General features: G+C 51.8%; 2 protein-coding genes across 2 annotated transcripts; one reads left to right on the forward strand and one right to left on the reverse strand.

Annotated features, from left to right (window-relative positions):
• Positions 1 to 1,106: 1,106 nt before the first annotated feature.
• LOC115852878 (tubulin alpha-1D chain-like) lies at positions 1,107 to 17,232 on the reverse strand. Its single transcript, XM_060302639.1, has 6 exons — positions 17,217 to 17,232; positions 16,672 to 16,737; positions 16,475 to 16,542; positions 3,337 to 3,559; positions 2,857 to 3,005; positions 1,107 to 2,114 (listed from the first exon to the last, which is right to left on the reverse strand). Exons 1-6 carry the CDS (start codon positions 17,230 to 17,232, stop codon positions 1,107 to 1,109), a joined length of 1,530 nt encoding a protein of 509 aa, XP_060158622.1.
• LOC115845647 (tubulin alpha-4A chain) lies at positions 17,109 to 21,827 on the forward strand. The gene is made up of 4 exons (XM_030843788.3): positions 17,109 to 17,233; positions 19,015 to 19,237; positions 19,549 to 19,697; positions 20,167 to 21,827. Exons 1-4 carry the CDS (start codon positions 17,231 to 17,233, stop codon positions 21,136 to 21,138), a joined length of 1,347 nt encoding a protein of 448 aa, XP_030699648.1. The 5' UTR covers positions 17,109 to 17,230; the 3' UTR covers positions 21,139 to 21,827.
• Positions 21,828 to 21,948: the final 121 nt, after the last annotated feature.

Consider the following 21,948-nt stretch of genomic DNA (forward strand, 5'->3'; position numbering starts at 1 on the left):
GGAGCTTCCAGTCCAGTGGGTGGGTACAATAACTGTATTTACCTCAGGATTAAAGAAGATAGTGTGGATGCAGGACCTAGTATACTAGGAGCTGAATAAAGGACAGTGATTTTTTTCTGGTGTTTGAAAGGCTCCCCAAATAACCTCTCTTTCTTCCCCAAATTTGAAACCAGTTAATAGAAAGACACAGGACAGAGATTTGAAATTCAATCCTTTCAGAGAGAGAGAAAAAAAATGGGTTGGAGGATATAGCTGAGCTATTCAGGCAAAATGGGTTCCTAAATAATTAAGCTATCCTCCTAACCCAGAAGGCGTGGCAGAAAATCCACATACAAGGATTTTAGGGCAGCCACCTGGTTGGAAGTGGGGGCTTAAAGCTGTGCGTGTGGCATAGTTTGAAGAAAGGTGATTTGTCTTTATCAAAAAGTGATGAATGTGATGGAGATTACAGGGAGGCAAGCTCCCCCTTGACCCCCATTCCCCCGTTGTTGCTTCCACTGTACCACTTCTGCCTAATGCCAGCTTCCGGACTCTCTACACTCCACACTGAAGAAGACAGGAGGGTGGGCTAGTGAGGACCAGCTGTATCAGACTACCCTGAGGCACTACTTCACATCCCCTGGCCTCACCAGGCTCTTTTTGCAGCCCTGTGCAGCTCGGACCAGCTTCACACACAGACAGCGCCTCACCTCCTGCCCAGGGATTCCCTGTTGACCCTGCAGCCCAAGTGTGTGCAACCTGAAGTACAGGCAAGTTAATGTTTGATGAGGCGAAGGTTTAACCAAGGGAAGAATGGAGCCAGTGCAGAAATTCCCCACCCTCACCTCCTCTCCTGCCCACTCTCCCAGGGAATGGTCTGAGATGCCATTTATCCAGCTACATCTCTAGGGTGAGTTCTCCCTCCTTCTCTGCTTGACCCACCTCGGCCCCCATTCTGCTCCGTGGAATTGCACTCATTAATGAAATCTGAAGTCAGATCTGCTTCATGGGGAACCCAGGCTAAGATACCAGTCTTCCTATCTCTTATGAAGGAAAAGCCCCCCACCCCCATGGTTTTTCCCAAGAGGAAAAGACATTTGTGAGACACTAAGGCCATAGCACTTTATTCAGGACAGACGTGAAGGATTCCCCCAGTATTCATCCCCCTCCTCCTCTTCTCCCTCCCCCTCCACACTATCCATGCCCACCTCCTCGTAATCCTTCTCCAGGGCAGCCATATCCTCCCGGGCCTCGGAGAACTCACCCTCCTCCATGCCCTCGCCCACATACCAGTGCACAAACGCCCTCTTGGCATACATCAGGTCGAACTTGTGGTCCAGGCGGGCCCAGGCCTCAGCGATGGCGGTCGTGTTGCTCAGCATGCACACGGTACGCTGCACCTTGGCCAGATCACCCCCGGGCACCACAGTGGGGGGCTGGTAGTTGATGCCAACCTTGAAGCCCGTGGGGCACCAGTCCACGAACTGAATACTGCGCTTGGTCTTGATGGCAGCGATGGCGGCGTTGACATCCTTGGGCACCACGTCTCCACGGTACAGCAGGCAGCAGGCCATGTACTTGCCGTGACGGGGATCACACTTCACCATCTGGTTGGCAGGCTCGAAGCAGGCATTGGTGATCTCTGCCACCGACAGCTGCTCGTGGTAGGCTTTCTCTGCAGAGATGACTGGCGCATAGGTGGCCAGGGGGAAGTGGATGCGAGGGTAGGGCACCAGGTTGGTCTGGAACTCCGTCAGGTCCACGTTGAGGGCGCCGTCGAAGCGCAGGGAGGCCGTGATGGAGGAGACGATTTGGCTGATGAGGCGGTTGAGGTTGGTGTAAGTCGGGCGCTCGATGTCTAGGTTGCGGCGGCAGATGTCGTAGATGGCTTCGTTGTCCACCATGAAGGCACAGTCTGAGTGCTCCAGGGTGGTGTGGGTGGTCAGGATGGAGTTATAGGGCTCCACCACGGCTGTGGACACCTGCGGGGCTGGGTAGATGGAGAACTCCAGCTTGGATTTCTTGCCATAGTCAACAGAGAGCCGCTCCATCAGGAGTGAGGTGAAGCCAGAGCCAGTGCCCCCTCCAAAGCTGTGGAACACCAGGAAGCCCTGAAGTCCTGTGCACTGGTCAGCCTAGAACGTGAAGGCGAAGAGAAACATGGGATGTGAAGCACAGCTGACCAAGAGCAAAGAACCAGCTCGTGCTGTTTGAGATTTCCCCAAAAGTTTCATAAAATCCTTGGAAGACTTTTCCAAGGGCACAAAATAGACCCTGATAAGGAGGTCCCACTCTCTCCTCCTTGTCTCTCTTCCTCTCTCAAACCTCCTGAAGCCTTCCACAGACAGCTCTCTTGACTCTTGTGCCATGGTCATTTTTGTCATCATAACTTGCCAACTCCACCCGGCTTCCTACCCGTGCCCCCTGATCTAACCAGATGTTTCTGGAGGGCTTCCTTACTGAGATGAACAGCCCAGGAACCTGATCCCTGTCCTTGCTGGAGGCTGAAGTTGATCAGAGGGCCTTGAGCTGGTATTGTTTGGATCCCTGTTTTTCACAGGGCCTTCTGCCCACATACCTACAATACAAGGTGGCATTCTGGGACTGCTTATGGGTGCTCATATCTTGGCCAGGCAGCCTATCAACTGGCAGCCACTCTGCCCAGCATCGGGCCACTTACTATAGAAGATAGAAGGGACACCCAGCTCCAGGCTGGAGCCCATACTCTGCCTCCCCTCCTCACTAGTCCTGATCCTGTGTGTTTAATGCTTGTCCAGGAGACTCTCCCAAGGATGGAAGGTGCCCTTCCCCTGTCTGGTCTCCAGACCACTTCAAAACAGGAATCCAGATTCCCCCAGCCCTCAGCTCTTCTCTCACCAGCTTCCGAATCCGGTCCAGCACCGGGTCGATGAGCTCCTTTCCGATGGTGTAGTGGCCACGGGCATAGTTATTGGCAGCATCTTCCTTGCCGGTGATGAGCTGCTCTGGACAGAAGAGTTGGCGATACGTGCCCGTCCGAACCTCATCTGCAGTGGGCAGAATTTTAGGTCCCCCTCCCCTTGCAGCCTGGCTCCTGGAGCCCCAGGGTACCCAGAAGGGGTGGGGTCACCAGGCCCGAAGTTCTACCCTAGAGGAGCCCCATTCAGCCTGCTGTTATTGCCCTTGATCGTAAGTGTACTTCAACGAAAAGAAAAGAGATGTGGAGTGACCTTGAGACTCTGGAGCTGAGTGAAAGCAGAGCTGGAGTTCTGATTCGCTGCAGCAACTGGGGACGACAAACCAGTGCTCTCCAATTATGGAGAAGGACTTGCTGTGGTACCTGGGACAAGGCCGTGGCAGGGGCTGGTCATCACTCACCAATCACAGTGGGCTCCAGATCCACAAACACCACCCGGGGCACGTGTTTGCCAGCCCCAGTTTCACTAAAGAAGGTGTTGAAGGAGTCATCCCCTCCCCTGATTGTCTTGTCGCTGGGCATCTGCCCATCTGGTTGGATCCCATGTTCCAAGCAGCAGAGCTCCCAGCAGGCATTGCCGGTCTGCACTCCAGCCTGCCCCACGTGGACTGAGATGCACCCACGCTGAGTGGACAAAGGGCAGAGAGAAGCGTATCATGCCTGGACACGATTCCTGCCTTCCTTCCTTGCGTGGTTCCCTGGCTGAGAGCAAGAGTTCCTAGACTTTGCTCTCGGCGCCCCACGTCCCGGGGGTGGGGGGCAGTGGCGGCGGGCAAAACCCTCAGGGGAAGCAGAAGATGTGACCAGTTCTAAGATTATAGAGTCTTTGCTCAGTGACTAAGCATCTTGAGGAACATCGAGGGGCTCAGATGAGTCTGACAGAGCATGATAGGCAACACACCCATGTCCAGAAAGAAAGAAGGGGCCATTAGTAAGGAACACAAGATCCAAGTGAGGTTTCAGGGGTCAGGGACAAGGATGAGGTTTAGAAAAGCAGAAGGAACTCTGGATTCATGTTAAAGCTAGGAATGCCAGCAAGGAAGGGGAGAGTGGGCCTGGGATGGATGTGTGTGTGCTGTTCTTTCCTCTTGGGTGTGTGTGGTTCTGGAGTGATGAGGGGCTGGGAAGAGAGTTCTTCCTCACATGACTCAAGGCTGGTCAAAGAGTTCTTGGCCCCCGGAGCAGGACTGGGGTAACCTGCTTGGTCCTAGAAAAAGAGAAAGATCATTGCCCTTCCTGGGGAGCCCCATGAGCATCAAAAAGACTTGACCCTCCTGCTTCATCATGTACTGAGCCTCCATTATCTGCCTGACACCGGGCGGAGACTGGGGATACATAACACCTAATACCCAGTCCCTGCGCTTAAGAAACTCACTGTCTGGGGAAGGGAGCGTTTCATACGATAACAGATACGTGACAGTGTGGTAAGTAGGATCCCAGAAAGTTTCTTCCTGCTTGAGAAGTATTTACGGCAGACTTTAACAACAAAACGAGCACCCACATCCATCAGATTTCCCCAAGCTTTAAGGCTTAATCATGTGGAGGGTGTAGAGAAATGAGAATTCTCAGGCTGCTGCTGGAAGCCCAAAGTGACGCATCTTTTTTGGAGAGTGATCTGGCAATATCTAGGAAAGCTGAAGATGCTCTAGAGAAATTCTCACATAGGTGCACAAGAAAACAGGTGCAAGAACAGTCACAGTACCATAGCAACGGAAGCCGATTAAACGTCCTTCAACAGGAGAAAATAAAGGATGATTCAGAAGTGGACGTGGATGAATACAGGAAAGAATCTTGGGCCTCCCTGGTGGCGCAGTGGTTAAGAATCTGCCTGCCAATGCAAGGGACACGGGTTCGAGCCCTGGCCCAGGAAGATCCCACATGCTGCGGAGCAACTAAGCCCGTGCGCCACAACTACTGAGCCTGAGCTCTAGAGCCCGCAAGCCACAACTACTGAGCCCACGTGCCACAACTACTGAAGCCCGCGCGCCTAGAGCCCGTGCTCCGCAACAAGAGAGGCCACCGCAATGAGAAGCCCACGCACCACAACGAAGAGCAGCCCCCGCTCACTGCAACTAGAGAAAGCCCGTGCACAGCAACAAAGACCCAACACGGCCAAAAATAAAATTAATTAATTAATTAAAAAAAAAGAGTCTTGCCCCCCAAAATTCTTTTTTTTTTTTTTTTTGCGGTACGCGGGCCTCTCACTGCTGTGGACTCTCCCGTTGCAGAGCACAGGCTCCGGACGCGCAGGCTCAGTGGCCATGGCTCACGGGCCCAGCCGCTCCGCGGCACATGGGATCTTCCCGGACCGGGGCACGAACCCGCGTCCCCTGCATCGGCAGGTGGACTCTCAACCACTGCGCCAGCAGGGAAGCCCCTTGCCCCCAAAAATTCTTCATAGAAAAAAAGCAAGTTAAGAAGAATCATAATACAGTACTATTTATATAAATCTTTAACTTGTATGCATCGTTTACAGATAAATTTTTATATTTGCTATATATTCTTGGAATGTATTACAGAAGTAAAGAAAGCAAGGGAAAATATTAGCACCCAATTTGGAATAATGTTAGAGGAGGGAGGTGAATGCATTCAGAGAAGGATTCTGTTTCTTAAGCTGGGTAGCAGGTGTTCATTATATTATTCTTTATACCTTTTCTCATGTCTGAAATATTTCATAATGAGGATGCTTTATCCATAAATTTTACACTTCTCTGACTTTGTAAATATGACACAAGGGCCTTGACTTTTTATGATTTTTAGATGACTGGGATTAATACATAGACCACCTGTATCCCAGCCCCGTTACTCCCCCACTTGCCTCTCTGTGGGCATCTTCCCCTGGTGAAGTGGGGCGGTAACAAGAGCCCCTCCTAGAATCACTCTGCAGATGAAAGAATGCGTGTAAGTTGCCTGGCTCATTGGACGACACAAAGTAGGGTGTGCCATACCTGTCGGACCCCCTTACCAATTCCCCATCCCCCAACCCCGGGGGTCATAGTAAGAGAAAGTAATGAATTAAGCTGGGAGGGATTTCGGGACAAAGGACTCCAGAAATCCCCAGGTCCAGGAGGGAGGGCTGACTCAGCTCACCAATCACCTGGCTGGCAGGGCCAGCACCCGCTGCTGCACCTCAGAGCCTGCCCAGGCTCTGTGCACAAAGCCAGACCCTGTCCTGGCTCCCACAGCTGCTGGCCCACGCAAGGTGTGTCTGACCTGGGGTATGCCGGGGTCGCTGGAAACGATGCCCCTCACTCTGGGTTTGGGCAAAGAATTCAGCCCCTGGAATCACACAGACTTGACCTCAAACCGCACCTCAGCTTCTCCCATTCCCTTTTCTTGCCGGTGAAAATAGTATAATCTCACGCTCAGCAGGCTTTGTCATTAGGTTGTTTAGTTCTGTATAGTGAGCATTAATTAGGTGCGAGGCACTGTGCTCAGCGCTTCACATACACTATCTGCTTTGATCTTTACAACAACCCCCTTAGGTAGGTGTCTTTATTACCCTATTTTACTGACTCTCAGAGAGGTCAAACAACTTGCTCAAAGTCACGAGCAAAACCAGGAATATTCAGAGAGGGGACAGTCTGGGTCCAACCACACTCCTAACTGCCCTTCTATCCTGCCTGTCGGGGATCCGGGTAAAAGATATCAAATGAGCCCCATACACAGCACCCTCCCTCTCCCCACTGATATGTAGCTGAAATGAGGGGTCAGACCAAGGCACAGCAGAAGAACAGGACTATGAAGATATGTCCTTACAGCCGGGAGGTGGGACCAGAGGCCAGCAGGGGCCCAAGGTTTGCAGGAAAGTGCCTGCACTTGCTGCCGCTGTCCTGCTTACCCCACTCTCCCTACCCCTAAATTCAGAGCCCTTCAGCAGCCCCTCAGACTCAGACCATGTCCTAGTTACCATGGCCTGTCCCTCTCTATCCCCTGAACATACCAGCACATTTAGGGGGCTGCACTCACATCTGGAAGTTTCTCTCCCTCTCCCCCACCTGACCTGCCCACACGCTGTAACCCCATGAACACCTGGACCATGGGACCCTCGTTTGCACGCTCAGCCCCACCTCTGCTTACCATGCTGCCTGGCTGGGGGCTGGCTGGGGTCGTCTGTCTGTCTGTCTGCTGCAAGTTGGAAGGCAGGGACAGGCCTGTGACGGACCCACAACTGCCGGCCTCCTTATCCTCTCTGGTCTGCTCTCAGGGAGGTGGGGGGTGGGAACTCCATTTCCTGATGGTTCTGCCTGGCCCTCACAGGTGAGAGGGGATTTAGAAATCAAGCCCCCTGAGCTCCAGCACTGCCCTCACCCCCAAGGTTGGTGAGGATTGGAAGAGGAGTAGGCGGGGCTAAGAAAAGTCTGCAGTGGACCAGAAATGATGAGTCCTAGGGCAAGAGGTCAACTCAGGGCCTTCTGGGTGGAAACTCAGAATATCACAGAACAGAGGGAACTAGAGCTCAGGTTAGCCCCGTCTCAAGCACTTAACTTCCTTTGCCTCAGTTTTCTCATCTGCAGAATGGGGAGAGGTAGTATTGTGAGATTAAGCAAGATAAACTTCCTTACATGTTTAGTCCAGAATTGCTGTTGTTCTCCACAGGCAAAGCAAGATGCTGAGCATCTTCAGGGCTATTCCTAAGTGTCTCTCCCTGTTCCAATCCAAGTCTTTGCTGTCCCAGCCTGGCCTTATTTCCCCACAGAAGGAGTCACCATATGGCCTTGGGCAAAATTATGAGATAAAAATGTTACTCTCGGGCTTCCCTGGTGGCGCAGTGGTTGAGAGTCCGCCTGCCGATGCAGGGGACACGGGTTCATGCCCCGGTCTGGGAAGATCCCACATGCCGCCTGTGCTCCGCAATGGGAGAGGCCACAACAGTGAGAGGCCCACGTACCGCAAAAAAAAAAAAAAAAAAAAAGTTACTCTCTCACATTTGTATCCTGCTCTGTAGTTCTAAAGGCAGCTTCACCCCTTATCTCCTTTGAGTCCCTCAACAACTTTGTGAGGTAGACAAGGTGAGGCCTCCACTCCCAGAGGAAGAAAAGGAAATTGCAGCCCCTTATGTTTTGCCCAAGGTCACGTGGGAGTTAATTAGTGGTGGAATTAAGATTCTCTGGAACTCAGGCTCAGTGACTCTCCCCTTTCCACATGGCAGAGTTGTCAATGTCCCTCATCCCCTTGCTGTGGTTTTTTTTTTTTAAATAAATTTATTTATTTTTATTTATTTTATTTTTGGCTGCGTTGGGTCTTCTTTGCTGCGCGTGGGCTTTCTCTACTTGCGGCGAGTGGGAGCTACTCTTCGTTGCGGCACGCGGGCTTCTCATTGCGGTGGCTTCTCTTGTTGCGGAGCACGGGCTCTAGGTGCGCCGGCTTCAGTAGCTGTGGCTCGCGGGCTCTAGAGCGCAGGCTCAGTAGTTGTGGTGCACGGGCTTAGCTGCTCTGCGGCATGTGGGAAGCCCCCCTGCTGCGTTTTTATTTTCTTTCTTCCCATCCTAAATTCTATGGGGCTTCCCTGGTGGCGCAGTGGTTAAGAATCCACCTGCCAATGAAGGGGACACGGGTTCGAGCCCTGGTCCAGGAAGATCCCACATGCTGCGGAGCAACTAAGGCCGTGCGCCACAACTACTGAGCCTGCACTCTAGAGCCCGCAAGCCACAACTGCTGAGCCCGTGTGCCACAACTACTGAAGCCCGCATGCCTAGAGCCTGTGCTCTGCAACAAGAGAAGCCACCACAATGAGAAGCCCTCGCACCCCAAACGAAGAGCAGCCCCCGCTCACCGCAACTAGAGAAAAGCCCGTGCGCAGCAACGAAGACCCAATGCAGCCAAAAAAAAAAAAAAAAAATTCTATGGTCAGTGGTCAACACTCCCTTGCACGTCCCTCAACTCCCTCTCCTCCGTCTAGCTTCAGTTTCCTCGTTTGACTAAACCACAACCCTGGTTAAATCCATTTCTTCACCAATTCTGTGCCTGCACTGACCCAGCTAAACAGTGGCTGTAGAAAAACCCAGAACCATACTGACTGATCTGACTTCAAATGCATGACCACTAACCTCAAATGGACCCTAAAGCTGCCTGGAAACCACATTACCAGTCTCCAGTCACACTTGCAGCCAGCACCGTGACCAGGAATAGGAATGCTAGATTTAGCAAACAGCAGCCCTACCCAGGAAGAAGATGCTAATGTGAATTTTCAGCCAATGTGGCAAATGGTGAGAGAGTTATCCTGAGGTTGGGTCTTTTTTCAGAGCCCTTCTCACCACAGCATACAAGGGTGCGACCCAGAATATTAAGATGGTTAACTCTGATTTTGGCTATGGACTGAAGTCTTCTCTCTCCTACCTGGAACTAAGAGGCCAAGATCCCTGGAGAGAAGACACAGCCAACCAACACTTCAAAGGTAAGGAAGCCCAGTCTACCCTGGGTTGATCCATGAAGCCATAGACCTCAGAAATTATTATCCAGATGAATGGACTTGGGACCCACTGGGCCCAGAAGTCTCCTGCTAGCACTCCAACTTCTCCCAACTGGTCTTTGAAGTTGGGCATCTCAGATTCAACCTAGACAACACTAATTCTGGAAAGAAAATTATCCCAAAGGCAGGCAGGGGGAGGGGTCTTATGTAAAACAGAGTAAAGAGACTGAGATTTTTTGATAGCATGTTAATGTGTCTGAGTTATAAAATGAGAGGTAATCTATACTCTTCGTTCCTTCAACAAATATTTATTGAGTGTCTGCTATGTGCCAAGCACTGTTCCAGATACCAGAGATACAGTGGTAAGCAAAAAGAGTCTGTGCTTTTTTATTTTATTTATTTATTTATTTATTTATTATTTTTGGCTGCGTTGGGTCTTCGTTGCTGCGCGCGGCTTTCTCTAGTTGCGGCGAGCATAGGCTACTCTTCATTGTGGTGCTTGGGCTTCTCATTGCGGTGGCTTCTCTTGTTGAGGAGCACGGGCTCTAGGTGCGTGGGCTTCAGTAGTTGCAGCACGCGGGCTCAGTAGTTGTGGCTCACAGGCTTAGTTGCTCCGCGGCATATGGGATCCTCCCGGATCAGGGCTCAGACCTGCGTCCCCTGCATTGGCAGGCGGATTCTTAACCACTGTGCCACCAGGGAGCCCCAAGAGTCTGTGCTTTTAAGGAGTTTATATTTTTGTGGGAAGACATAATAACTAAACAAACAAGAGAATTTCAGATAGCAATGAACACGTGAAGAAAACAAAACAGGATAATGGCCCAGAAAGAGATGGAGGGCTACTATTGACAAGAAGCCACTCTCTAAGAAGGTGATATTTGAACTGAGCGATAAGGAGATGGCCACACCAAGATCTGGATTGTAGTGGTCCAGGCAGAGAGAATAGCAAGTGCAAAGGAGCAAGCCTGGTGTATATAAGGAAACTGAGGGAGGGAGGGAGGGGGCTACGCAAAATGAGGTCACAGAGGTAAAGGGGCCTGGCAAGGAGAATGGCTTTTATTACAAGTGCAATGGGAGTGTTTTAAGCAAGCCTCATTACCTACTTTGTGTTTTGTCTTAGTGAGATTATTTCAGCTGCTATGTGAAGAATGCATTATAGGGATTCAAGAGTAGGAGAAGGAAGCTGGTTAGGAGGCTACGGAAGACATCCAGAAATGAGGGGCTGGTGGCTTGGACTAGAGTGGGGATGGGGGAAGTAGCTGGGTTTGAAGTAAAGTGATAGGACATGCTAATCTGGGGTGTGCAGACCTCACCAACAGCCTCCCCTGACCCCTGCCTCCACTTCTTCTTTGCTGGCATGGTCCTGATTTTGTATAATTATTCACCCTTCTACTTGGTCATGCCCAACTTGGTAACTTCCACTTGGCCTTTCCCTAGACCTAGGGCTAAGTAAAGGTTAGTCCAAACCATTCCTAGTAGTTCCATTCCCTCCTTCCAGTGACTAGTTTAGGCCTGGGGCCAGTGAGATATAAGGGAAAGTCTGCTCGGGTGCTTTAAGGAAAGGTTTTTCTCCCTGATAAAAAGAGATGTGGGAGGAAACCAAACCCCTTTCCCGCCCTAGGATGGTGTCATATGAGGGCATAATACTTGGAGCTGCTGCGGCCATCCTGTGATTAGGAGAGAAGATGCCGCCAGCCCACTGAGGATGCCAGAGCAGAAAGCTGGAAATACCGGACTTTTTGGTGACATCACTGAATCCACCCTGGACCCACCCTACACTCAAGGCTTCTTGTAGGATAATAATTGTACCCATTGTTTAAGCTGATGGTAGTTAGGCTTTCCATTACTTGAAGCTAAAACATTCTTACTAATAAAAGAGGGGAAGGAGAGAGGGAAAGAGGAATGCAGGATGATCCTAGGTTTTTACCTAAGCACTTGGGTGGAAGGTGATGTTGTTGACTCAGACTCGGAAGCCTAGGATAGAAGCAGGTTTGGCAGGGAGTGGGATGAGGGTAGTATACTGAGAGTTCTACTTTGAATGTGTTATGTTGAGCTGTCTAATGTGCTTTCAAGGTATGATGTCAAGAAGGCAAAGAGTCATGTGAATCTGAAGTTTAGAGGAGAGGTCCAAAGTGGAGGTATACATTTGAGAGCCATCAACGTATAGGTGATATGTCTTTCTTTTTGTTCAGTTCTTGCACTTCCGTTTGGCAATGTATATACTCTAGGTATTTTTTTTTGAGTAACCCTAAATATGTTACAATCACTTTTATTAAGGACACTTAAAAATATACCCCAAAGTAGAGATCACATAATAAAACCCCATATACTCATCACCCACCTTCAACGATTGCTCCTTCAGGGAGAAAAGCACATGGAGAGCCTGGGACTGAGCTACGGGGAATGCCCTTTAGAGGTAAACCATCAAAGACCACCAAAAAGGAGTGGCCAGAACAGAAACCAGGAGGGGAGGTGTCATCGAAGGCAAGAAGGAAGTGCGTCAACTACAAAACACTATAAGGGAAGGATAAGCTATGTCAAATACTGCTGAGAGGCTGAGAACGATGAAGAGAGAGACGTGACCTTTGGCTTTGGCAAGATGGAGGACACTAGAGACCTTGGCAAGAACATCTAAGTGGAGCATATGAACCAGGTCTGCGTGGACAGCAAGAAGGAGAGAAGACATGGAGATATTCCTTTGGAAAGATGGGTCTGTGAGGAGGAGGACAGCTGGTAGATGCTCCATCTGAAAAAGTGTAAGGATGTGCACCAAGGCTCAGCTCCACCTCTCCCAGATGGAATCAATGGAGACATTTTAAACTTTGATGACCTTGCTGCACTGCTCCAAGGTTGTGGTGAGACTCTGAGAAGGAGTTAGAAAAGACAGAGATAACAATGGGCATGGTGAAGAGGGAGAGCGATCCAAAGAGAGAATGGACATCCATGTAGGGTAAATGGACTAAGCAATGCGTCATGAGGAAGAGTGAAGAAGTGCCTGGCATCGTCTTCTAGATTCTGTACATGTGAATGTCTAAGAGTTTTCCATCTGGTAATATGGACTGTTACCTGCACACCTACCCGGAGTTTATGCCCTAATTCAGGGGATCTGTATATACCCTGAGAAGATACATACACTCTCACAGCCATGCACATACACACATGAGGGTGCACAAACACACATGCACAATCAGAAGCAGAATCTATGTTCCACTAACACGCCTTGGGCATGTCTCCCTGAAACTTTGTCTTCTCCATTTTTCCTGCCAGGAGGCCTGCTCAGTGGTTGTGAACTCCTTGCTACAGGGGCCAGCGTAATGTAAATGTGTGATGTGGGTTGAGCATATGATGCTAAATGGCAACAGGCACTGGTCTTCTGTGTCAGGGAGACACAGAGTGATGAGGGCTGCCTGAAGTGGAGCAGCTTGTTGCCCATCCTAAGAGAGTAGCCGCCACCCAGCTGCATTTGTTGCCTATTGGTTTCCTATGGAGGCTATAAGAAATTGCTACAAACTTAATAGCTTAAAACAACGCAAATTTATTATCTCACAGTTCTGGAGGTCAGAAGTCCAAAATTGGTCTTATAGAGATTGCAGTATTATGATTTAAAAGAAAACAATATATATGGTTACTCAGATGACCAAAATATATTTCTTATATATTATTTGGTGTTTGTCCACTCCTCCCTGGCTCACAGTTCCCCAAACCCTGAGAATTCCCTAAGTGTTGAGAGTGATCAAGGTGTCTTTTGTTATGTTAATGAGGTGACTTTTGGACCCACCTAAGGAGGGGGGATGCTTGCCAGTGGAGTCAACTGAGTGATTAGAGGGTTAGAAATTTCAGTCCCACCACCCGCTTCTGACCTCCTGGGAGGGGCGGGCAGCTGGAGATTGAGTTCAATTACCAATAGTCAATGATTTAATCAGTCGTGCTTATGTAATGAAGCCTCCATCCAAACTCAGAAGGATGGGGTTTGGAGACCTTCCAGGATAGTGGACACATGGAGGTGCTGGGAGAGTGGCGCTCCTGGCGCTATGGAAGCTCATGCCCTTTCCCCGTACCTTGCCCTGTGCATCTCTTCCATCTGGCTGCTCCTGGCTTATATCCTTTTATAATAAACCAGTGATCTAGTAGGTAGAATGTTTCTCTGAACTCTGTGAGCCTCTCTAGCAAATTAATTGAACCCAAGGAAGAAGTAATGGTAACCTCTAATTTACAGCCGGTCAGTCAGAAAGACAGGTAACAACCTGGACTTGTGATTGGTATCCTGAATTGGAGAGGGCTGTTGGAACTTCCAATTTGTAGCTGGTGGGTCAGAAGCATAGGCAACAACCTGGCCTAGCGACTGGCATCTTAAGTGGGGAGTGGGTGACAGTCTTGTAGGACCAAACCCTTAATCGGGGAATCTGATGCTATCTCCAGGCAGAAAGTGGCAGAATAGAGTTGTTTTTTGTTTTTTGCAGTACGCGTTCCTCTCACTGTTCTGGCCTCTCCCATTGCGGAGCACAGGCTCCAGACGCGCAGGCTCAGCGGCCATGGCTCATGGGCCCAGCCGCTCCGTGGAATGTGGGATCTTCCCGGACCGGGGCACGAACCCATGTCCCCTGCATCGGCAGGCGGACTCTCAACCACTGCGCCACCAGGGAAGCCCTGAGTTGTATTCTTGAACACCCTGCTGGTGTCTGAGAATTGCTTGGTGGTGTGTGGGGAAGCCCCCTGCCCCACACACTGGAATTGGAAGCCTGCTTAGGGATAAACTCAAGGTGTTGGTATGGCTGTCTTCCTTCTAAAGACTCTAGAGGAGAATATGTTCCTTGCCTTTGCCATCTTCTGGAGGCTGCCCACATTCCTTACCATGGCTTCCTTTCATCTTGAAAGCCATCACTCTGACCTCTCCTTCCCTGACTCTGACTCTCCTGCCTCCCTCTTCCATTTATAAGGACACTTGTGATTACTTTGGGCCCACCCAGAAAATCCAGAATAATCTCCCATCTCAAGACCTTTACCCTAATCACATCCAAAAAGACATGTAAAGTAACGTAGTCACAGATTCCAGGGGTTAGGATGTGGACATCTTGGTGGGGAGCTATTCTGCCTATCACAATTGCTAAATGGGAATGCAGGCCTAGAATAGTCATATCTTCCAATTCTTTTCAAGATAAGCTGGAAATCTGGATTTTTACATGATCGTGCAGAAAAGAGTTAACATAGCAGAACTGAGACTTAGAAAGGCCTGCTCGCAAGGTTGGCCCTTGGCTGGCATCTGGGAACTTGGCTCTTAGAGTACGCCCAGTCAACAGCTAACTGATAAGGATGGTTCATTGTGCCTAGATGGTGTGTGTAAACGATATGATTTATGCTGAACACCTGCTTTTCTTCTAAAGAGTCTGGAATTTTGGTAAGTGCAAGGCAGAGGTGCCTATGCAACCAGACCCCACTAAAAACCTTGGGTGCTGAGTCTCTAACGGGCTTTCTTGGGCAGAAACGCTGCAGGGAAACATTGTCCCATTTTCATTTTGGAGGAAGAGTACACTGTGTGAGCCCTTATGGGAGGGAGAGGGCATAGATTCCTTCAGACTCTGCTTGTGTCTCTTCCCCTTATCATCCAGTTGTGTATTGTTCCTACATCACTGTAATAAACCTTAGCTGTGAGTACAAGTTTATGCTGAGTCCTGTGAGTCTGTTTGGCAAGTCTCCTAACATAGGGGTGGTCTTTGGGGATGCCCCAAAGACAATTCCTGATTTTTTTCATATTCTAAATGCTATGGGGGTTAACACTGTGGGCGAATTTGGCCTCCAGGCTGCTAATTTGAAACTTCTGACTTCTTAGAGTTTCACCTTAATTTTAGTCCCATCTCTGTAGTGAAAAAATTCACCTGACACACACTTAGCAAATCTTTACCACATGCTAAGCGCCATACTAGGAGCTACGGACACAAAAGTGAATAAGACACAATCCTTACCTTCAACAAGGTCGCTATCTAATAAGATGGACGTGTACAAGAATAACTGCAGCATGATGTGCTACACACGCTAAAATAAATGAATAAAATGCTCTAAGAGTCCAGACAACTGCATACACGGTGCTTTGCTGTGTATGTACACATCCCTCACTTCATCTGGTCCTCACAATCCGAAGTTATTATCCCAGTTTTACAAAGAAAGAAGCTGAACCTGAAGGGCAAATAGGTTTTGGATTTTGCCTAAGATAGCGCAATCTTCTTAAAATATTCATTCTGCTGGGGTTGGGGTGCACAAGGAAAAAAGAGGGCCAGGGAAGGTCTGCAAGAGGCCGTGTGTTCTGTAATCACCAAGGCTCCTTGCTCTGTAGAGACCATGACCCCATTTCCCAAAGCAGCCTCATTGTATGCCCTTGCCAGTTTTCTTTTTAATGAATGAGTCTTGTTCTCCCAACCATATGGTTAGTCTACTGGGAAAAGAGACCTTGTCATATTTCACTGTATTCCTTTCCATGCCTTGCCTAAGTAAGGTGTCGATTAGCTATTTTGTTGGTAGAAAGTTGCCATTGCTAGTTATTTTATCCTGATGTGTTGTTCTGTCAGGCAGCTCTGGCCCTAGGAAACACTCTGATAGGAGAGGCAGGTGAATCCTTTCTAAGTGACTAGCCTGGGAGACAGGTTTCTTAATGTGACCAATAGGCACATAGGGCACTTCTGATGATTTCCCCAGTGAAGGGAGACAGCTAGAAAATGTAAGGCATGCAAGGGAAAGCAGAAGTAGATTGAAAAGCCCATTCTTGCAAGAAATGGAAATGAAACGTAAAAAGAAGGAATAGCTTCAGCTGAGACCTCCACCTGAGCTCTGAGGGCGTTGAGATGCATGTCGCAGATCCTGCCTATGGCTTAGGGACAGAAGAGGGTGGGGAAGTCAAAATCAGCCATGATATCTGAATCTCCATTTCCTTTTTTCCTCTTTGGAGTCAACAAACGTTAGGATACCTCACAACAATGCTTTCTGGGGGTGGAATCATTGTCTCACCGGTGAAAATGCCAAGGACTCAATGAGGTTAAGTCACTTGCCCAAGGTCACATAGGGCAGTCAAGATGCGAATCCAGGTACTGAGGGCTTCGGTCCAGAGCTCAGGCAGTTCTGGCAGCAGGAAAACGGGCAGGTGACGATGGCGAGGGCCGGCTAATAGTGACGGCGCTGATGACGGGGCCACTGACCGGCGTGTAGCCTGCGAGCCGCAGGAGATTCCGGGGGTCGGCCCTCTTAGACACACTGTGGGGCTCGGCTCCGCGGAGCAGCCTAAGGGATCGGCAACCTGGGGCTCAGGCTGTGCAGCTCCTGGTCCTCGGCCGCCCACGGGCGTTGGCGAAGGCCAGCCATCCCGGCCGGGGACCAGCAGGCCGCTTGCAGCTGCAAGGGGTTCCTGGGGGACAGGCCAGAGCCAGGCAGTTGGCCGGAGCCTCCAGGGAGGCGGGTCGGGGAGGGCACCGGCGAAGGCTGGCTACAGCCACTTCGGATAAACAGTCTCTACAGCACCCGCCCTAAGTCAGAACACCTGAGCCACAGGCGCCCCCATGACGCAGGTGGCGAGACTCGTCCTGGCACTGCGCCCTGCGTCCCAACAGCGGAGCTCAGGAGGTCTGAGTGTCGGCTCAAAACCCGGTCGCTACCCCTAACCCACGCGGGACAGGTGAGGGACGGGGGCACGCCAGGGGGAGGGGACTCGCCCTGGCCCCACCCCTCCGGGCCGCCTATCTTTTGGGGGCGTGGCCTATGGGCTGCCCAGCTCCTAGTGGGAGGTCGGAGCGCGTGGGCCCGCCCCCCACGTATAAGAGCGGTGCGGCACTGCAGCTAGCGCAGTTCTCACTGAGACCCGTCACCCGGACTCTACGTGAGACCCACCGCCTGGACTCACCATGGTGAGTGCGGCCCTGCCGGCATCTCGCCCGTCCCTTAATTGCCCCTCTTCTTCGGGGAACCTCCCTCCCGGGATGCTCGGAGCCCTCCATCCGAAGTTCCTGGTCTCGAGGAGTTGGGGGAGTGGGGTGGGGGGGTGGGGGGGTGCATTTCCCCCACCCCACCCCCTCCCGGTGACTTTGGCTGAGCCACGTTGTCCACTTTCGGAGGCTGGGGAAGGGAGTGGAGTGGGGTGGGATTCTTCACGAGCAGAGAGGAGTCCTCCTGGAATCCCCTCCTGCTCCACCAAGCATTTTGTGCCCTAATTCTCCTGAGGGGAGTCACGCGGTCCCGTGCCCAGTCCTTTCCGCCGGCGAGGAGACCCGCTCGGCTGCCCTCCGCCCCTAACCTCCCCCTCACTTCCCGGTCCCCGGAACTGACCAAACACGTGCTTGGCGCAAGAAGGTGGAGGGGGTCAGATTACTTGGTGCAGCATCCCCCTTTCCTCCGACTGTGTGTGTATCCCTCCTACCCACAGTCCCCTGTGACTCAGCACCCCTCTTCTGATCCTGGAGGGGTGGCGAGAATGGGGTTCAGCCTAGTCAGGCGAGCCGGATTCTCTCCAGCCGGAATCAGGGTGCACGGACGGGCAGAGACAGCTGGCGCTGAGCGAGAGTGCGGCCGGGGCCAGGTTGGGGGGAGGGGAATGAGGTGTGTGTAGGGGGGTGGTATTTATAGCCTAGGGACCGGGACCGAAATCCAATCCTCGCTTTCCGCCGGGATGTAACTGGAAAGAATCTAGAAGGGGGGGGGGGTGGCGAATGCAGGGCCAAGGTTCAGGATGGCGCTCACCCTGCCCAGGGCAAGGCGGTTACCTCTGGGGCCTCACCGCAGGTTCCGCTTGCTTTTCTCGGTATTTGGAAACCGTCACCCCGCCATTTCGGTCTCGAAAAGGGAGGCTGCGCCGGCCCTGCGTGGCACCACTTTGGCTCTTCAGAGGTTAATTTCACACTGGCAGGGATGAGCCTAGGGCAGCGAGTGCCCCAGTACCCACAACCCGTATTGCCTGCGCCTGCCGTCTTTTGCTCTCTGCAGTCTCGGTGAGGGCTCCGCAGTGGACGAAGGTGGTGAAGACACCCAGGGTGTGGGGGTGGAGGTGACGAGCGCAGCCAGACGGGCTTGAAAGGCGGTGGGGGGAGGGCATCCTGCTGGCCAGCGTGGTCAGTTGACGCCTGGCTGGAAGGCTGAGACACCTCTGCAGCCCGAAAGAATGAAAGGGGGAGAAGGTTATACGAAATACTAGTTGTTCCATCCTCAGAGCAAAGAACTAATCAAGCTGGGAACCTCTAGCTATAAATTCATAGCTCCGGAAAACCTTCTGTCCCTCCTCAGGCTCTTGAGAAGCTGATTTGTGGGAGTAGGGATTGGGAACAGCTGAAAAATCGCTTGTCCTTGTCTCAGTTACTGCAGTGTCTGCCTGTCTCATACACACTTGCCCTCTGCGTCCTCCCTGAGTGTCCTGTGAATGTAGCAGGGTCATGTGGAGCCACAGCTCTTACTTGACAAGGTCCCAACGGAGTAGGCTGAGGGACTGGCCTGCCCTACTGGGTGCCTCCAGTTGGAAAGTCCTATGCAGGGGAGCCTGGGCAGGCTGCCAGCCTCTTTGACCTCTGCCCAGCCCCAAGCCTCCACTTTTGCCAACTGAGTGATCCTAACTGGTAGGTGATAGGGTGGGAGAGAGGCTCATGAGGTAAGGACTTATGTATGTGGAGCTTATGCCATGTCCCCTCTCTTTATCCTTCAGCGTGAATGCATCTCTGTCCATGTGGGGCAGGCAGGTGTTCAGATGGGCAATGCCTGCTGGGAGCTCTACTGTCTGGAACATGGGATTCAGCCAGATGGGCAGATGCCCAGTGACAAGACCATTGGTGGAGGGGACGACTCCTTCACCACCTTCTTCTGTGAAACCGGCGCTGGAAAGCATGTGCCCCGGGCAGTTTTTGTGGATTTGGAGCCCACCGTAATCGGTGAGAGGAAGAGAGGGTGGAATTGAGGGGATGGAAAGTGACTCTAAGCTTCTCTCTGGAGAGAGGGTGTGTAGACCTGGCTTTCCTGGCCCTAAAAACCCCTTGCCCTGCTGGAAGCTAAAGAAGGCAAGCTGATTGCAGGCTGGCCTGGGCAGCAGGTCTGGGTTTCCCACACACACTGGTATCTCAGGCTGGCAGAAGGATGAGCTCTTCCATACATCTGACCACAGTTACCAGGCTGGGGGAGGGAGGTACGTGCTGAGCACAGCCTTGTGGTTTCTGCCCTAATGATGTGGTTTATGCCCTTCCAGATGAGATCCGAAATGGCCCATACCGACAGCTCTTCCACCCCGAGCAGCTCATCACTGGGAAAGAGGATGCTGCTAACAACTACGCTCGTGGTCACTACACCATTGGCAAGGAAATCATTGACCCTGTACTGGACCGAATCCGCAAGCTGGTGAGAACTTGGGATGGAAGGAAGGGAGCGTTTGAGAGGATGCTAATGGTCAGAAACATTTTTTCCCAGATCCATTTCTTTTTTTTTTTTTTTTGCGGTATGCGGGCCTCTCACCTCTGTGGCCTCTCCCGTTGTGAAGCACAGGCTCTGGACCCGCAGGCTCAGCGGCCATGGCTCACGGGCCCAGCCGCTCCACGGCATGTGGGATCTTCCCAGACCGGGGCACGAACCCGTGTCCCCCGCATCGGCAGGCGGACTCTCAACCACTGCGCCACCAGGGAAGCCCTCCCAGATCCATTTCGTGGGGTCATCTCTAATTGTACATGTCCCAGAGCATGCTGCAGCTATGGGATACTCATTAGTCTTTGCCTTGACTCCTGAGAAATTTTAGGCGTTTGTGAAGCCAGAAGATAAGAGTTCCTCAGGCCCCTTCCCTGCCCACATTGCTCTTTACTTTCTTGCCTTTCAGTCTGATCAGTGCACAGGACTTCAGGGCTTCCTGGTGTTCCACAGCTTTGGAGGGGGCACTGGCTCTGGCTTCACCTCACTCCTGATGGAGCGGCTCTCTGTTGACTATGGCAAGAAATCCAAGCTGGAGTTCTCCATCTACCCAGCCCCGCAGGTGTCCACAGCCGTGGTGGAGCCCTATAACTCCATCCTGACCACCCACACCACCCTGGAGCACTCAGACTGTGCCTTCATGGTGGACAACGAAGCCATCTACGACATCTGCCGCCGCAACCTAGACATCGAGCGCCCGACTTACACCAACCTCAACCGCCTCATCAGCCAAATCGTCTCCTCCATCACGGCCTCCCTGCGCTTCGACGGCGCCCTCAACGTGGACCTGACGGAGTTCCAGACCAACCTGGTGCCCTACCCTCGCATCCACTTCCCCCTGGCCACCTATGCGCCAGTCATCTCTGCAGAGAAAGCCTACCACGAGCAGCTGTCGGTGGCAGAGATCACCAATGCCTGCTTCGAGCCTGCCAACCAGATGGTGAAGTGTGATCCCCGTCACGGCAAGTACATGGCCTGCTGCCTGCTGTACCGTGGAGACGTGGTGCCCAAGGATGTCAACGCCGCCATCGCTGCCATCAAGACCAAGCGCAGTATTCAGTTCGTGGACTGGTGCCCCACGGGCTTCAAGGTTGGCATCAACTACCAGCCCCCCACTGTGGTGCCCGGGGGTGATCTGGCCAAGGTGCAGCGTGCCGTGTGCATGCTGAGCAACACGACCGCCATCGCTGAGGCCTGGGCCCGCCTGGACCACAAGTTCGACCTGATGTATGCCAAGAGGGCGTTTGTGCACTGGTACGTGGGCGAGGGCATGGAGGAGGGTGAGTTCTCCGAGGCCCGGGAGGATATGGCTGCCCTGGAGAAGGATTACGAGGAAGTAGGCATCGACTCCTATGAGGACGAGGATGAGGGAGAAGAATAGAACAGCTGCCTGGAGTCCACTCACTATGTTTATTGCAAAATCCTTTCGAAATAAACAGTCTCCTTGCACGGTTTCTTGTCCCCTCTGTGAGTGATTAAGCTTCTGCTGCCTCTTCCCCTTTTGTGCTGCTGCTGCTTCTGCTGCTGCCCTCACTATGTGCTGCTCATGACTTTTTCCCTTCCGTGGCTGAAAGTGAGACCTTCAGGCCAGGAAAGAAAGACCTTCCTTGCCAGGCCCAGGAAACATGACCCCGTGTATGATCCTAGAGGAGCCCAGGATAGGGGGGAGATGAGGACCAAGTCTTGGACCTGTCTGTCCAGCCATGAGCTGTTAAAGGATCTGAGGCTTCACTTCTGTTCCAAGTAGGAGTTTAAGCCCAGCAGTTTCTGTATTTGAGAGTTAGACGGCTACCCTATTCTTCCCGCTGCTCTGCATTCACTGACTCTGGAAGCAAGGCTTGGCCCAGGTAACTTTGTGCATTATAAGGGCTTGGGAGTGGGGCTGAGCTGGCCCAGAGTTCCTGGGCATGGAGCCTAGTCATAAGCTTGGGGGATGGGAGGGAACAAGGGCGATCTCCTAGAGTTGTTTGTGTCACTGCACCTCCTAGCAGCTTTGCAAAGCTTACTGTTGGTCTTGCTGCTTTGCTGGGGCCTAGGGTTGTGCCATTAAAAGTCAGGTCATTTCCCCTCTGTTTGTGCTTTCTTTCTGGCCTCAGCCTCTGTGTTAGCTGGTGGGAGCCTCCTGCCAGGGCCCTGGGGAAAACTTCAACTTTGCTAATAGGCACCCTGGGACCCACACTGACGTCAGCAG

Source organism: Globicephala melas, chromosome 7 (assembly GCF_963455315.2).
Source record: "Globicephala melas chromosome 7, mGloMel1.2, whole genome shotgun sequence".
Lineage (NCBI taxonomy): Eukaryota > Metazoa > Chordata > Mammalia > Artiodactyla > Delphinidae > Globicephala > Globicephala melas.